The sequence below is a fragment of the Coloeus monedula genome, assembly GCF_965178545.1.
Source record: "Coloeus monedula genome assembly, chromosome: 1".
Lineage (NCBI taxonomy): Eukaryota > Metazoa > Chordata > Aves > Passeriformes > Corvidae > Coloeus > Coloeus monedula.
The window spans coordinates 135,802,682-135,820,927 of NC_138781.1; the positions used below are offsets into that span (position 1 = coordinate 135,802,682).

Consider the following 18,246-nt stretch of genomic DNA (forward strand, 5'->3'; position numbering starts at 1 on the left):
GTATCTCTACAAAATATATATTCTGTTTATAATCAATGAGTCAGTGGTGTTAGGTGAAATTACTATTGGTTTGGATTATTTTCCACCTAAATAGTAGTTATGCAATCTGTTTGTAGGACCTAGTTTCCCAGATTTTTCCATTTTTGCAGTGACCCAGCTTACCGTACTTCGATCCCTGTATGCTTTCAGGTTGCTTGGGTAATGAATATGACGGGCATTTTTTAATAGTGATGAGATGAGATGTGTCTTGTTATGGATTAAACTGCATATATAGAATATACAAACATTAAGCAATCCTGAGTATTACAGAACTACTCAGTAGGTTGTAACGTACTATCAGTACATACATTTACTTTCAGAACGTTGAGCAGCTTTACAATGCCTTGGAATTTCTTCCTGTTTCCCAGTTACAACTGTACTGTCTGCTGTCAAGCCATGACTGCTGCTGGCGCTGTACTGAGTAGTAATAGAGAGACCCAAAACATGTTAAGGCTGACTTTATTTTTAAACTGCAGTAAATACCAGAATACTCTGTAAGGTGAGGGTGAATATAAAGTGATGCCTTAAGCCATTCTCCCCTCTGAAGTAAGTTGAAAAAGGACGGGTAAGAATGCAGCTCCCTTCTTCACTGCCTCGTGTTACACTCTCTGTGAGACTGAGCGCAGGAGCTGTGGTCTCCCCAGAGTAACTGCTGGCTGCACCTGTGGTTTCTGTGGCTGATCTGACTTCAATTCTGGGCAATAAGACAAAATCACTGCAGCAGCAGTGATTAAACTATTTATGCAATTTTAGAAAGGTGCATTAAAATCAAGCCTGTTTTTAATTTCATAATGAAAACCTATTTCTGAAACACACACACTGACTATCATTTCCGTCTATTTCAGCATTGTTGGCCCATGGATAAATGCTGCTCCTTTTTTTTTTTCTTTCCTTTTTTTTCTTTTTTTTCTCCTCCCAGTTTGGCCCATTTTATGACAATCTGAGCTGTAGTCTGAACTGCTGGTGTCATTCCAGGGATTTGGCCTCAGAATGGCAGTTCTTAGATTTAGTGATTGCAGTTCACAGTCCTCAGTTCACTGTATAACCTTTGCTTAAGAAGAACCCTAAAACTAAATTTCACTATGATTCTTTGGCAATAGAAGCTGACAGTGTCCAGAAGATACCTGTGTTGGTTTAGAAAATATCTAAGGAGCTTATTTATTTGTATTTATTTCTTGTCTATGTTGTTTCCTATCGAAGCCAAGAACCATTTCCAGTATCTTTACTGAGATGACCTCTTGGATTAACACCGTATCAGTCTCTGTGGATTCTGCTTCAGTTTTGCAGGAACAGACAAGTTCCTTTGGAAAATTTGGCTACACTCAAGTATGTTTGCATCTCTTTAAATTGTAGGGCAGGATTTGTGTCCACAAATATCTTTATACATTTGTTTTGTAATCGCACAGGTTTTGTGTAATTGGATGTTGAATAGAACACAGTTGTGCTAGTGAGTATCCACTGGGTGGGCTTGGCTCTGGTTCCGCACTGTAAGGTGTGCCCTAAGTTCTGGAAATGGGAGTGACATGCAGGAGAAGCCTGAATTTTCATCACCAAAATGCTGTGTTAATGTATAAGAAATACATGGGTTCATAGATGGGAGGGAATACTGTGAATAATATCCAGTCTATATCTTCACAGGCTGTAGAGGAAACTGGATATTTTTAAGTGCTTGAATAGAAGAGAATAGAAGGGGTAGTGTGTCCTGTAATGTAGGCTAAAAATGGGAACTTGATTTTGAGAGGATTTCATTTGCTTGTTGAAAGTTGTGTAAGGATGCAACACACTTCAGAAGAGGGAATGCTGTGCTGTGTCTCCATACAGATCTAAGCTTGTCCTAAGCTGAACACTTGTTTGCATGGTCTGGCTGGCTCTTTAAGTGTTTTAAATTAATGAGCTTTCTAGTGTCTTTGTGAAGGAAGGAATTAGTGCACAAAGAGTAACCATAATATACTCAAAGCTTGCTATAGCTCATTAACCATGGATGGATCTTGATGGTTACTTTCATGTTGTTACTGGTAAACCATTCTGTAAAACTACTTGGTTTTACTTTTTGCCTTCCCAGTCTGAGATCTTGCATTGTGCCAAATTTTAGAAGCTATCACCCCTTCACCTTGATGGGGTAAAAAATAAAGACTGAAAGCTTGTAATAATGGGATGTGATCTCCCAGCAATTAGCTCTCCTTAAAACTGGTAATTCCCTGGGTGGTGCAGGTGCAGGTCTAGCAGCTGGTTGTCACCTTTGACTGTTGCCCGTAATATTTGACTAAATGTATTGGTTTTGCACAGCCTGGGTTTTGGTAGCGGGGGGGCCACAGGGGTGGCTCCTGTGAGGAGCTCCTGGAAGTTTCCACCATGTCCAGCAGAGCCAATGGCCGATGGCTCTAAAGATGGACATGCTGCTGGCCAAAACTGGGCCAATGAGAGAGGTTGGTAATGTATCTGTGATGACATATTTAAGAAGAAAACCAAAACAAAGTCATAAAATTTTGGATTCTAGTCAGAAAAGAGGAGGAGTTGAGAACATGTGAGGGAAAACAGCAGGGCAACACCAAGGTCAGTGCAGAAGGAGGGGGAGGAGGTGCTCCAGGCACTGGAGCCGAGGTTCCTCTGCAGGCTGTGGTGAGGACCATGGTGCAGCGGCTGTGCCCCTGCAGCCCATGGGGATCCACAGGGGATGCAGAGATCCACCCGCAGCCCATGGGGATCCACAGGGGATGCAGAGATCCACCCGCAGCCCATGGGGATCCACAGGGGATGCAGAGATCCACCCGCAGCCCTTGGGGGAGGTGCCCGTGGCGGAGCGCGTGGATGCCTGGAGGAGGCTGTGATCCAGTGGAACACCCGGCAGAGAGAGAGGGCCCTGCTTCCAGGCTGGAGCAGCCTGTCCTTGGAGGACTGCACCCCGTGGAAAGAGACCCACGGCACAGCAGTTCAGGAGGGCTGTGTGCCCGTGGGAGGGGCTCACGCTGCAGCAGGGGCGCGGTGGCTGCTGCCTGTGAGGGCGGACCCACGCCGGACAGGTCCTGTGGGAGGGACCCCACGGCCTCACAGGGGAAGGACTCCTCTCCCTGAGCAGCGGAAGATCTCAGTGATGAACTGACCAAACCCCCACGCCCTGCCTCCCTGTGCTGTCGGGGGGAAGGAGAGAGGGGCTGGGGGTGGGGAGGAGCGGGGGGGAGGAAGGTGTTCCAAGGGCTTATTTTACTTCTCATTATCCTCCTCTGATTCTGTTAGCAATAAATTCACTGTGTAACTTTAAGTTAAGCCTGTTTTGCCCTTGAAGTGTTGTTTTTTGGGTTTTTTTAATCCCGGTCCTTAACTCACGGAGCCTTTGTTAACTTTCTTTCTCTCCTCTGCCCAGCTGTGCCAGGGGAGGGTGAGCGAGTGATTCTCATGAGTGCCTGGCACTGGGCCAGTGTCAAACCTCGACACTAAAGATGAGTGAAATGTGTTCTGGCTTTCTTGAGCAGAGCTTCACTTCCAGCCTAGATATGTCATCACCGAAGTTACAACACAGCTGGCAACAAACACCCTTGCCTTCCTAACAACCTTCTAGTAAAACTAGCAAGCCTGTTCGAAGCAGGAAGAGGGAGGATTTTTGATGGAGCAACACCTCACACAGTTTGACCAGCTGGATGTGGAAGCTCTGCAAAAGGCTGTTCCTGAGCTGTTACCATCACTGTGTGAAGGGAGATGCTCTTGTTCTTGTTTATTGACAAGAAGATGCGGCTGGGAACTTGTGCTTGGAGCACTGAGAAAATGGGTACTGTTTGGTTTGATGAGTAGTGGGGAGTGATTGACACTGGAGTGGTCTGGCTTGTATTCACACTTCCATTGATCACAGACTAACCAGAGCAATGAGTTCCATGCCCAGATTGTTTTATGCATGTTTAGTGGGACTGATGTGTTTGCTTGGTGCATTCAGAAGGACAATTTCACTCTTGCTCTCAACAACAGCACACACAGTTCTTGTCCCAAAAATATTGCATCTTTCCTGAAGGAGCAGCAACCTGAATGTGCACTTCTGAGAAGCTGTGCTTCCAAGACAAGCCCAACTTACAACAGAGAAGCATATCTGCTGGGTGACAATTATTCTCCAATAATTTAAGTGTCCCAAGGTCCACTCTCCTTTATGCAATAGTGGTTTCTTCCTGTTTCTCTTAAGGTGGTTCTTCTAGCTTGGCTGGGTGGGTTTTTTCCATACAGGCTCAGGAGAGTGACAGATTGCCCATTTTCCCCCAAGTCACCCCCCCAGGAAGCAAAGTTCATCCTGTGCCTGCTCAGCTTGCAGAAGAGCGGGAGGGAGCAGCTGGATGCATGTGGTGCTTTGACCCCGGCTGAATGCCCTGAATGCCGGGCACCCACCAAAGCTGCTCTGTCGCTCCCCTCTGCAACTGGACAGAGGAGAGAAAATATAACAAAAGGTTCACGAGTTGAAACAAGGACACGGGAAATCACTCACAGATTACCCTCACGGGCAGTGTGAAATGGGAGAAGATGAGAAATTTGCGCCTCAGCGTTGTGCGCTTTGCCACGGGCGGGCTCCCGGCTGGAACACGCAGGGCGGGCTCGCTCCGTCCCCGCCCACGGCCGTGACTGGCCGCGGGACGGGCCAGGGCTGCCCGTGCCGTGGGTGCCCGCGGCGGGAGCAGCGCAGAGTCGGGCTGCGCTCCGCTCGGCGGGATGGGCCGGGCGCGGCGGGGCGGCTGCGGGCTGCTGCCGGTCCTGCTGCTGCTGCCGCTGCTCGGCGGGGCGGCAGAGTCCGGGTGCGGGGGCTTCCCCGGCCTGCTGCGCTTCTCCGGGCAGGTGCCCGAGAACAGCCCGGCGGGGACGCGTGTGCGGGGCTTGCGGATGCCGCTGCGGAGGCTGCTGTGCCCCGGGGAGCCGGCCGGGGAGTGGGCGCTGGAAGGCGACGGCGCCTCCCGCTTCTCCCTCCAGCGGCGGCCCGGCGGCGGCCGGGGGCTGCTGCTGCTCCACACGGCCGAGCCCCTGGACCGGGAGGCGCAGCCCGAGTACGAGCTCCGGCTGCGGCGGCGGGCGGGACGGTCCCCCCGGCAGGCGCTGCTGCGGGTCCGGGTCCTGGACCGCAACGACCACCGGCCGCGGCTGCCGCCGGCGCGGCCGCTGGAGGTGGACGAGCTGGTCCCGCTGGGCACGGAGGTGGCCCGGCTCCGCGCCTCGGACGGCGACGAGGGCGCCAACGCGCGCCTCACCTACCGCTCCTGGCCGCCGGGCGCCGGCAGCCGCCTGCTCTTCGTGGTGCCCCGCAGCGGGCAGGTGCTGACCGTGGGCTCGCTGCTGGGGCTGCGCCGGCTCCGCCTCTGCGTGGCGGCTCTGGACCACGGGCGGCCGCGGCCGCTGCGCAGCCCCGCGCGGTGCCTGCGCCTGGCCGTGCGCGGGCGGGGGGCGGCGGGCGGCGAGGGGCGGCGGCGGGGGCCGCGCTCGCTGCAGCCGCCGCCCGAGCTGCCGCCGGGAGCCGGGGCCCGGCGCTACACGGCCCGCCTGCCCCCCGGGGTGCGGGTGGGCGACACCGTCTTCACCGTCCCGACGAGCCGAGACCGGGCGGCGGGCGGCTGGTTCGAGCTGGCCTCTCCCGGCGCCACTCCCGTGGGGGTCGACAGGACGTCGGGGCGGCTCTACCTGCGGCGGGAGCTGCGAGCGGGCGGCCGGGCGGAGGTGCTGGTCAAGGTGCACCGCGGCGGCGGAGGAGGTAGCGGTCCGGGACGGGCCGGGGAGGGTGGCCAGGATGGGGTCAGTTCTCCCCGCGGCGCTGCCCCGGGTGGGTCGGGATGACCGCGAAAGGGACGGGTGGGCATGAAGGGTTGCCCCGAAGGAGGGGGATACTAAGCAGGCACGGCCGTGCCGGGCATTTGTCATTCGAGGTAATGCTGCCCTCCGTGGAGTGCGGAAAGCCGCAGGGGGCTGCGGGAGCTGGGTGGATGGCGTGGGAATGTGCCGGCTCTTCCGCAGTACCACTCGCAGAGCTTCTGCCTCTTGCCTTTGAAGGAGCAGCTGGAAACGTAGGGAATGGTGTTTTGGTTATATTGTCTTGTAAGGAATTCTTTTCACAGTCGGTTCGCTTTTGTGGGACCAGAGGTGTCTGCTCAGGGGTTAACAAGCAGATAGGATCCGGTAAAGAAGGGGCCACACCACAGTAAACAGCTTGTCTCATAGTGGGGGTAGTTAGCAGGGAGCCTCTTCTGCTCCGGTCCTGCTGGAAGAACCTAGGAAGGAAGAGGTGACGCTGTCCTGGGTGTGGGCACTTGCAGACCTGCAGCTGCAGCCCACTGCGCTGGGGGATCCCGCTGCACCTGCACCCGCTCCCTGAGCCACGCCGAGAGGACCCTGAACCATGCTGAGAGTCAGCTACAGGACTGGCAGAGCAGCGCATGGGAAGGGAAAGAAGTCGTTGCAAAACAGATGGCAACGAGCCTAAGACAAGAAAAAAAAAAAAAAAAAAAAAAAATCAAGTCTGAATCAGGAATCCTAGGAGTTGGTGTAGAGAACTATGTGGAGATACTGTAGTTATACCGCTGTGTTAAGTCCTCTATACATCAAGAGCTTGTATACTGTTACAATAACACAGCAAAGAGAATGGCTAGACTTGATAAAGTTCTTAAACCACATTAAGCTTGAGGTGTGTTATGGCTGCATGAGCCATCCTTTCCATGCGTTCCTTTCATCTTAGAGCAAGTTTTAGAGTGTGTTTGTAAGTGTAGCTCAGGTCGCTGATAACATCACTGGTTATTTCCTTGGGTTTGTTTTGTATTGTTTGTTTTTCTTTTTTCTTAGATGTTTGCAACTTTACTAAAGAGGGCATATTCACCAATTTCTATCAATGAATTTTACAGCCTAGTGCTCAGGAAATGTGAAACATAGAGGTGGGAGGAAAACAAACGTGTTGAAGCATGCTGGGGGCTGTGATCTTTACCAGACTGCTATGTGCAGTCTGAGAATCCAGAGCTGCCTGCCTGAGAAATTTATTCTTGCAAGAATGGGATGTGTTGTGCAAGTGACAGACACTTAACATTTGAAAAACTTTGCACAGTATTTCTAGGCACTAACTTTAAACACATTGCCTGATGTTTGAAGTAGAACAAGCTAAAGATGGAGTTGGAAAGGGGACACACAGCTTGACTGTCTTGCTTATTTATAGTGAAGCAAATAACCTTGTGAACAGTGTTCAACGTATGATTAATTGTGTTGTCCTCTCCAATCTGGTGGTGTACAGCATGTTTTTACCACTGTCTGTGCACTAATAATGTATTGACAAGAGATGAGCCTCAGGGAGAAAGGAATTCAATGATCAAGTGGGACAAGGTCATTTAGACACTCCTTTAAGCTACTTTGAAAATCAAAACTCTGTCATAACTTTGTACAGCAACAAATTTGGGAGCTTTTTCTGTCTACCTATTTTAAAAAATATGGTGAAAGGGTGAGAGGATTTGAGCATCCATTTTTTTATCTGAAGAAACCTGGTGAACTGTCAAAAGTCAAACAGAATTAACTTTGGTCTGCTCCTCATTTCTCCTCACATCTCTTGCTAAATGTAATTAACAGTCAGTCACAAAGTAATCAATATTATGGAATATATGCCAAACTTTTAATCACCGCTTTAACTGAAAAACAAAGCTATTGGACCTTTATTAATTGCCATCTCTTATGCAAAAGTCATGAATGGACTCAGGCATTTCACAGGTGCTGCTTCTCCAGGCAAGAGTGTGTCTTGGGGGTTTTGGATGTATTTGCCTTTTTTTTTTTTTTTTTTTCCCCAAGAAAAGAAAAGCTTTTTTAAAAAATAAGCTTTAAAAAAAAATAAAACAGGAGGTCAGAAGGTAACTTAGAGCACTGTTTCCTGCAACAGCAGTCCTAGGAAGACAAGATATTCCTGTGAACAGTTAAAATACTGAAATAAACTGAGCACAGAGTACAATAACCTTCTGAATCTTCCCAGTTGCTCCGTAGCACACGTAGCAGTGGTAGGCAGGGGGCTGCCATCTGTTTTGTGGGGACCCTGTAGCAGGCACTGTGAAAACACAGCTCTTCTCCCATTGAATATACACTTGGTACACGGACTGTACATTGTAAAGATGTTTGCACAACTTCTGTGGCTTGTCTTGTTTACCTACACAGAGCAGTTTGCATCTTCTTTAGGAATCTGACAGCCTCCATCTATCTGACAAAGCCTTGTTGTTCTGGGCTCTGTGCATACATAGTTAAGGGTTGGACCTGGAGTTCAGACAAGACTTACACAAAGGTATGAGCTGAAGACCAAACATTTCTCGTCCAGATTTTCTTTTGGAACATTTCACATCCTGGAAGCATTGGCTGCACCATCAGAACAATGTGTGGCCTGAGCATGGAAAGGCTGGGGGTAGTGAGGAAGGGTTGAAAGGGTCGAAGCTCCCTTTCTCTTCCAAGTCTGCCTCTGTTCATGCACGCTTGCAAGTACCTACACAGGTTCTCATACTTGTTACCAACTTACACAGGGTGGGACGTGCAGTGGCTGTTTCCTCTTCTGCCCCCTCAGCTGCCCTCTCTGATGCTGGCAATAGGTAGTGGTGTGCACTGCATAGAAGTCTGACTTTCAGGACTTTGTCTATCATGCTTCAAAAAGCAATTTCTAACTCCTGTTCTTCAACTCTTGAAGACTTTTAGCTCTCTTGGGGATTTTGGTTTGGCTGGGGGGAGGGTTGGGGTTTTTTTATTTTTGGTTTGGGTTTTTTGTTTGTTTTGGTTTTTGTGGGTTTTTGGGTTTTGGGGGGTTTTTTGGTGGGTTTTTTGTTGTTGGTTGGTTTGGTTTGGTTTGTTTTCTTTTTTTAATCTTAAGAGCCTGTCACAAAGGGCTTACAGAGTGCACACTGCCTTGGCTTGAAATAGTGAGACCCAGTGGGGGATGTCCATGTTCCTGCACACTCTCACACTGCAGATACACTCCACATGCTATCTAACTGAAAACAACTGTGTAAGAAGTCACTCCATAACCTACGAAGGTTAATTTTTTTTGGCAACAGTAGGAACTCAGAAAAAGCATGGCAAGACAAATCTCCTCCCCTCCCATGAGTCTGCAGAGCTCTGAAGGGTTAAAGGGTTGATGTTAGCAACCCTTTAACTCTGGGATGCCTGGAGAGATCAAAGCAGGGTAAACACCAGCAGGTAGTTTAAGACTGAAGTGAATGAAACAGTTGTTCAGTATTTTCCTGGTTTTGGAATTGAGATGGATATCTCATTCCCTGTTCTCTTTCAGATGGGATAACAACTGTTTACTACTGTAAGTGAATTCCAAGGAGATAGATTATAAATCTGACTGAGGAGGCTGTAGCATAACGCAGTTCCTTCAGTGCAGTGTCTTATGGTAGAATATGATGGGTGTTGAACCCTTATGACTCACTGGAAGCAAACTGCATTTTAAAAAGATGTCTGTCAAATCTTGACATTCCTGAAAATACAACATAGACTGCACATGGAAAGAATATGTGGTTTGAGTCCCTTGTACTTTCTTAAGGAACTTCCATCAGGATGCCTACTGGGAAGGGAAACCATTCAATCCATGTAATACAGCTTTTTTAAAAGCTAACAAGTAATCCATGTATGTTGCTGGCCATGATTTCAAATCAAGACATAGATTAGGTTTTGGGGGTTTTCTTCTTTTTCTTTTTTTTAACAGAGCCAGAAATGGCCCACTGCTTCCTGGTACCCCCTGACATTTTTAGAAAATAAATCTCACTCCAGAAACAGAAATTTGATCTGATCAGGTATGGAGGTCATATTATATGCTGCTATTTTTTTTTTTTTTTTTTCTTCCTGGGCCTGGGGGGCAGTGTTTCCTCCTGGTATCAGACTGATTAAAACCATCTGTGGATGCCATTAGTGTGCCTCCAAATTCAGGTACTGACAGAAAAAGGTTGCTTCATTAACCTGTGAAACCACTTTAATGGCCAGGGATCATTGAATGAAAGAGCGAGCTCCAGGATGAAGGTTATTATGTTACCCTGTCTGTATCTTTGGAAAAACCTTGCTGGGGAAAAAAAAAAAAAATTAATGTAAACATATATAATGATCCAGAGGCAATAAATAAGGCTTAAGAATGCCTGATAAAGTCAGAAATTTTGAGAGGCCAACAAAAAGCTTAAAACGGAAGAGGTAAATGTAAAGCTTGTGTCACAAGAATTCTTGGTAAGTTTCGCAAGCTATTTAAATGATGAGAAAACCTCTATCACAACAAGTTTGAGAGAAAAGCAGTGGGACACCTTAAAAATAGAACATTCGGCCCTTTATTCTTAAGATTAGCATCTTGAATCATTTTATACAGACTATGATTTAGTATTTCTGAGTTTTCATTACATTCCAACAGCAGGAAGGCATTTAAAAATCTGGTTTTAGACCCAGATCAAAGCTGCACCATGCCAGAAACACCCCTGCATGCTCCTGGTGTTGTCTCACACTCCAGGAGCACTGTGCAGTGCGCAGCAGTGTTTGATTTTCGTGTACTGGGGCTGCCTTTACACACCTGCATTACACACAGGAGGCCCAAAATTCACACATACCATGTTTGCACAGGCAGTCTATGCATAGTAGCTCCCCTAGGCAGGTGTGCACATAGCCTTCTCTTTTGGGACTATGACTGAAGTGGAATTGAACGTGCTCCTGTTTGTGTGTCTCCCGTGGACTTGGAAAGCTGTGTCCTCCCCAGAGAGCAGTGGCTTCACAGCCGGTGTTTTGGGGCAGGCATTAGGGGTTTCCTTGCTGGAGCAGTCAGACCCTGGCTAGTGCAGAACTCAGCAGTACTGCAGTCTGAGCAGTGAGGTTGGCTTGCTGGTGGAAACTGCCCAAAATTTAAGAAAAAGTAGAGCAGAAAGTTTAAGAAAAGCCTTTAAAAACCTGACCTGAGGAAACAGGCTGACAGAAGGGGCTTGGAGTTCTGCTCCTGACATGGATGTTGCTGATGGAATGACCTAAAAGCAGTGCTTGATTATTACCGCAGGCCTAGGCCCTAGGGTATATCACCGTGTCCCACAGCTGTAGGGAGGAGGAGAGAAGATCCGGCAGACAGGAATTGTGCAGCAAGATTGATTTATTTAATTATTTTACAAACTCTTTTATAGACTTTTTTCTTCATAGTCTAATTGGACAAAGGATCAGCCACCGCCTGGGATGATTGGCTAAAATCCTAAAACATCCATTGTCAAAATATTTTTCTACTGTACCATAAACAAGACTTTTCAAGGTTGCAGGTGGTTTGGTTGTTTACGTAACTGCTACCTCTTCTGTGAGAGAGAAAAGTCTCTTACGGGCTTAGAAAATAGCAAGAAAATCCTTGCTAGCAGCATTTTTGTATCTGCACTTGATGACAACCAGGGTAAGGAGCTGGAAGTTCCTATGGGTGGCTCAGCTTTTGCCTAAGTAAGCAACCCCTGTGTATAGCACAGACACTGCTTTGTGAAAGAGAAGTAGCAGAGTGCCAAGGGCCATGTCTGTGGAAGGGGAAGAGGATCTGTTTAGAAATTTAGTATATAAGGACAATTGGAAGGCAATCTAGCGACTTTACCTTTTCATTTCTTAGGACACAGCACAGTAGCCAGCACACGGCTCCTTTGGAGGCTGCTGTTCCAAACACCTCTCAGTGCTGCTGCCCAGCTTTCCCAAAGGGGCCTGTGCTGCTGGGTCTGAGCTGCTTCTCACAACTGCATCCAGTGGTGCTAATGGGGTAAAGTTAATATTCCTACAATTTTTTTTTGCATATTTGTGTACATATCAAACACGTTTGCTGTTCTAAAATGATTGTATTTTGCTGGTGACATAAACTTTTAAAGCATTTGGAAAAAAGTTAATATACTCTAAGTATGGTCATAGGAAGAGCTGTTACCGCATGAAGCCTCAGCAAGCAACTTTCTAGTTTAAAAACATCTGAACAACCTTCAGGGAGAAGAGACTTAATTTTGTTAAAGGACAACACTGATAAATGGCTGTAGTTTTTCACAGAAAGTGAAAAATTGGCTGAAGATTTTTCTTTGCTGTCCATGTGTGCAGTGGCACCTGCAGTTGCCTTTTAGCTCAATGGTCCCCCTGGGTGAGTGCACAGGTAGTACTGAGAAAAGCAAGACCTTGCCTCTTAAATTGGGTGAGGGTGTGTATATATAGAAAATATGTACAGGTGCTGGTGTATATTAAGAAATATGTAATAAATATAATGCAAAATGATCTCTGCAGGCTGCTCTTTCAAACTTGCTGATTGTGGTTAACTGAGGAGGGAAAATTGAGATTGGCATGGCTTTAGACGAGGCAGTTGGTACAGTCACATTGCCCACGTGTACTGTGGCTCTGGGCTCTTTACCCACAAGCTGCTGTAGTGGTTTGTGGAATGCCGAGGGAGTAAACAAAGGCCTATTGCCATAACTGATGGTAAGGGTGTTCCCTTGCCTTCAAGACACTGTACTTACTGCTTGGTCCAACATGAGTCCAGCCAGTGCCCTAGTGTGTTGCAAGGGAATATGATGCTCCTGGGTATTGTATCCAAACCTTAGGGGCATTTGTGAGACACCAAATCTGTTAATTAATAAAAACATCACACTCAGGAATCTCTCATCAGTGCTTGAAGTGGAGCTGACCCATCATGTTCATGACAGCTGACTAGCTGGACTACAGGTGCTCCCATACAACTTTCCTTAAGGGAGTTGGAGAAAAGAAATTCATAAAATTAAGCCTTCGGTTTTGAAAGGGAAATACGTGTTGTGAAGGCTTTCCCCATTGTAAGAGCTTCTTGATGCCCCTGCACTTCTCCCAGAGGGAGTGAGAGCACATGCTGTAGCTGGGGCAGAGATATGAGCATCACAGGTGTTGCTGACTGGACTAGTCCTCAAGACTAAGTTAAAGCTGCTTTCTCTTCTCCTTTACCTCAGTGAATACCTTTTTTTGGGATGCTCATCTTCTGGCCAGCTGCTGATGTTCAAGCTTGTAGGAATAATGTACCACCAGATTCAAAAGCCATCTGGGCAGGAGAGAGTGGCACAGTGGACAGCATGACTGTGTAAATATCACTAATATTGTCATTAAAATGCAAAAAAAAAAGCATTTCTAGAAGTGATGATGAACTCTGGTTAAAGATCAATTACTGCCACAAGAAATTTTGGTTTAAATATCCCCAAGTAGATTATGCCTATGGTCCTGAAGATGACAAGGGGGTTTTAGCATGATAGTAACCATTTCCCAGGTGTAGATTTCCTGGCTATGGTTCAATAATGAGCCAAAGCTCCTGATGTCTTGCCCTACCGCTGAGGACTAGTGGTGTGGCTGACAGCACAATGAGGGACTTTCTAGGCATTCCACCTCGGTGTCCTATTTCAAGCTGGGTACTTCAGAAACTTCTTCACTTACCACACTGTCTCTTTTCAATTCAAATGATTCTTTTTGCCTGAGGGGATAGAAACAAAACATAAACTAACATTTTTAATGCACATTTTTTACTTCTCAGTTTTCCAACATTAGTCCTCTCAAACCCACATCAATCAGTGCAGCTCTAATCGTAATCTCAGGGAAAGAGATTCTCTTCTCTTATGTTCCTTCTTCTGGTAAGGGAGGAAACTAAAGGATTAAAGGCATGAAATTGATACAGGCTTGCAAGAATAGCCACTTGCAGTTTCAAAACCCTTTCCAGTTCTTTCTTTGCTTTCATATTCCTGTCCAAGGATGGTGTGGGTGTATCTGCTCTGATCTGCTGAAGAGTGTTTAGCCCTCCAAGACACCAACTTTGCATCTCTTCATTCCCCTCATTCTTGCACTTGCTACATCCTAACATTTTTACTTAGGATGCTCTTAGCTGGTGATTGATTGACATCCCTTTTGTTTATATGCCTTTTTTAGATGTAAGCAAGAGGTAAAGCTGAAGCCTTGGGGATACACCACTATCTCCAGGAAAATCACACCTTAGTAACTCTTTCAGACTGATCATACCAAGACTCTTTCCAATATGAGGTGCAGAGGCCAGACTATCCTGTCGATAGTCTGGTTTCACAGGGTATAGAGCCTGGTTTCCTGATTATTTCCTTCCTTGCAGTGGATGATTCATATTGACAAAATGGGTGAACTACAACATCACTGGGTGATGTTGCCTTTTGATTTAATAGGATGCTGTGGTTGTGTCAGGAGCAAAATAAAACACAACTGATTTCAGAGGTTTGATCTGCTAATGCCTTTGCAGATATGACAGTTGGAAACCCAGTGCATTCCTGGAGGAAAACTTTACTTTGTCAAGGCTGGTTTTGTTCCACTGACTTGTTTCAAGTCAGTGTGATAATTTTACACAGTGTTTGGTTGCCATGTGTCTGTAACACCTTAATATCCTTGAGGTTCTCACACCTGATGTGTGTGCAAAGGGGAGCTACCAGAACAGAAATGTCCCTACTCACAGTGCTGCTTCTGAACAGCCCTTTCTGGATGATAGGGGAAATTAGTGCTGTTTGACTGACCTCCTGTTAGTCTCCAGACCATGTTCAACACTGCTTTTTTAGGGTTTTGGACTTGATTTGACTAAAATCTGCTCTTCGTAACTATCTTTTCTTCCACTGATGCCCTGCTAGAATTAGGGCTCTGATCTATGTGGATATAACCTGGACTGTTTTGTCAGCATGCTTGCAGGTTGCTTCAATTTAAATTTTGTTCAGCTTCAAGTCTGAAAACCTGAAATAAATGCTGAGGGCCTGAAGGAGTGAGCCAGATCTCAGCTGCAGAAAGACATTCCACCCTATAGCTGAAGTTTATTACCCCCTGCTGCTGTACCACAGCCCTCCAGGTTTGGCCTCACCCCATGTTTTTCCTTTCATGTGTGGTGCTGGATGTTTCTAGAGTGCCATTCACTCCTTTTCTCACTTCTTACCCTTAAGCAAACAGCAAAGATAAAACACAAAGTCCAAAGAATGTTTATGTCAGAAGTTCCTTCAAGCTGCAGGGGAATGAGTGACATGTGGACATGTATGCCTCAAAAATCAGTGAGATGCAAAAGCTGTAGGGCAGGGAGATTAAGTTGTGATGGAAAGGATTTAACAGTCTTGCTGGTTCCATGCGCCTGCCTAGAGGCAGGTTTTGCCACAACAAAGCGATTGCCAGCAGGTATTTGTCTAGTCAGGTCTTAAAGATCTTGCTGATGGATGCTGTCTCACCTCTCTGGCCACTATCAAGGGCTCCATTATCCTTAAAATTAAAAACATGCTGAGAGATCCCACCCCCAACATCTAATGCAAGTCTTTTCCTTGGGAATGAGAGGTAGTTATATTTTGGTTTGCAGGTTATGGAACAGCTGACTGACTTCATACATCAGTCTTCAGCCTCTTATATCACTGTTTGCATGTCTCTTGCAGTCTCCTGAAAATCTCCAGGTCTTTTCAACTCTCTTGAAGGCCATGCTTCCTGGTTTTGCTCTTGGCTTTTCTCTGGACACTTGCCAGCTGGTCCATGTCTTTCTTGAAATCCAGCCCCTAGAACTTTAGTTTAGCCCAGGGAGGTTTTGGAGTCTTGTGGACATTTTTCTGAGCAGCCAGCTCTAGGTAGCCCGGCTTGAGCAGAGCAGTTGGACCAGATGATCTCCAGAAGTCCTGCCAACCTCACCCATCCCATGAGTCTGTGATCTGAGGCTTTGCTAAGTGTCACAGTTTTGCCAAGGTTCAGTGAGGGCTGAATATGAGCCAGTGTGCACCCAGGTGGCCAAAAAGGCCAGTGGCATCCCAGCCTGTATCTGCAATGGTGTGGCCAGCAGGACCAGGGCAGTGATTGTCCCCCCTGTACTGGGCACTGGTGAGGCCACACCTCAAGTTCTGTGTCCAGTTCTGGGCCCCTCAGTTCAGGAAGGACATTGAGGTGCTGGAGCGTCTCCAGAGGAGGGCAATGGAGCTGGTGAAGGGTCTGGAGCACAAGTCCTGTGAGGAGCGGCTGAGGGAGCTGGGGGTGTTCAGCCTGGAGAAAAGGAGGCTCAGGGGTGACTTTATCCCTCTCTGCAACTGCCTGGAAGGAGGCTGTAGCCAGGAGGGGCTTGGTCTCCTCTCCCAAGTATCAAGGGATAGGACAAGAGGAAATGGCCCCAGGTTGTGGCAGGGGAGGTTTAGATTCGATATTAAGGAAAAAATTCTTCACAGAAAGGGTTGCCAAGCATTAGAACAGGCTAGAATTAGAACACCGTCCAGGGAAGTGGTGGAGTCACCATCCCTGGAGGTATCTAAAAGACATGTGGATGTGGCATTTAGGGACATGGTTTCATGGAACCATTGAATTGTTAATGTTGGAAAAGATCTTTAAAATCATCAAGTCCAACTGTCAGCCTAACACCAGCACCATGTTCACCATTAAATCATGTCCTCAAGTGCCATATCCACATGCTTTATCAACACTTCCAGGGATGGTGAATCCCAGGTTTAGTTGTGGGGTTGGCAGTACCATGTTAATGGTTGGACTTGATGATCTTAGAGTCTTTTGCAACCTAAATTCTTCTATGTTTCAATTTAAATACACCTTTCAGAGAAGGGGAAGGTGACGTTTTTGTAAAAGCCTAGAAAATATGGTTAATTTGAACAACACAAATATTTTCCCTGGCATGCTGTCCTGAACTCAGTGAAATTTATTCCCTTGTCCTTTTTAAAACATAAAGCTCTGTTTTAGTGCTGACTTTTGGTGGGTTTTACAATACCTACAGCAGGATTAGGACCTCGTTATTTATTGGTACTTAACACTTGGATCACCTACATGGAGCAGTATTAAGAATAATCTGTATAATTATAATTTTTGAAATCATTCTACAGGTTTCACTAAATGGGAAAAATACTTGACTAGATATTCAATCTCTGCAGAAATTAGAACTGCCTGAATTAGAACAATAAATGAACAAAAATATCTTTAAATGCTCATGCCTACAAGTTTTCATCCCTTTACTTGACCCTAGCAAAATAACACCGTCTGTAGCTGGCTGCATTCGGACATGTATTTCTCAACCCTCCTTCTTGGCTGTAGATAAAATAGTGACTGCTCCAGCTGCTCTCATGAGCCACTAGCTCAAGCTGTGGGCTGTACCTTGTCCTACACAGCAACACAGAGGAAAAAAAAAGTTAACCAATGTTCCCGTGTATGCAATAGTGGTACATGAGAAAACCAGAAACCATGTAATCTAAGAATTTCCTCTGGCTAAGGAAACCACGTCTTAAATGATCCTAAATATGTTAAAAGCCCACAAAACTTCAGTTAAGACTTTTCCTTCCTGGAAATTATTTTCTCTGGGAAATTGTCCAGCATGTATTTTTACTGCAGGGTAAGGCTGCTCTTAAGTACACATCTGACATATCAGGGTATGTCTATCTGTGGGTGGCCTTTTATTTAGTACCACATCCCTGAGACATACACTTAAAATTGTTTGGGATTTCTGGCTTACTTCTTGCCTTTGGTGCTGGTTTTGTCCACATGCTCCTGTCTTCTTCCATCCTGTGTGAAACATGGCCTTCCTGAAGGCAGAGATGAAGGGTTTCCTGTATGAGACACACATACACCTGAGTGGGTGGTTAATTTGATAGTGGTGTAGCCCTTAACAGACCTGCAACCTCAGTGCAGTTTGCTGAAGTATATGATCATATTATAACAGGCAGAAAACATGCATTTCTCATATGTACCTTTCCACATCCCCCCTTTCTACCTTTAGTTTCTCTTTTTATTCAAATTTATTCTCTAGATTCAATAACATATTCATTTTAATTTTAAGTCAAGTCTTAAGGCCATTTCTGAAACACAAATGTGCTTAGGAAAATTTTTTCAAGAAGCCCATATATACCTTTAGCATCTGTTAGTGACTTGTGAGTTAAAGAGGCTTGAATATAGGTCTCTCTAGAGGTAAAAATACTGTGATTAAATCTCTACATGTCCTTTGCAGTGGAAGATTCTTTCTCAGTTTGTTTACAGATGGCAGTGGATAAGATCTTAACATTCCTGACTAAAGTTTGTGACCAAGCTGTCTAGAAATGCATGTGTCTTTTGCAGATGATGACTGGTACCTCTGCCACGTGACACTCCTTGCCCCAGAAGAGGAACTTCTGTCCTGGGGCATGTACCCATACCCGTACCTGGCACGTGTCGATCCCGATGCGCGCAAAGGCACTCTCATCTACCAGCTTGTCGCACGTTACAGTAGCCATGAAAACGCCACTGCTGGCATAGCTTACACACTCATTGCAGGTAGGT

General features: G+C 46.4%; 1 protein-coding gene across 1 annotated transcript in view; it reads left to right on the top strand.

Moving 5' to 3' along the window:
* Positions 1-4,770: 4,770 nt before the first annotated feature.
* The window catches only part of LOC309585007 (neural-cadherin-like), a gene marked incomplete at its 3' end in the record, with an annotated part of 54,028 nt that continues 40,552 nt past the window's right edge, over positions 4,771-18,246 (top strand). The window contains exons 1-2 of the mRNA XM_082301428.1: positions 4,771-5,749; positions 18,046-18,240. Coding sequence (XP_082157554.1) covers positions 4,891-5,749; positions 18,046-18,240 — 1,054 coding nt within the window. The 5' untranslated portion in view covers positions 4,771-4,890. The remainder of the gene's footprint in view (positions 5,750-18,045; positions 18,241-18,246) is intronic.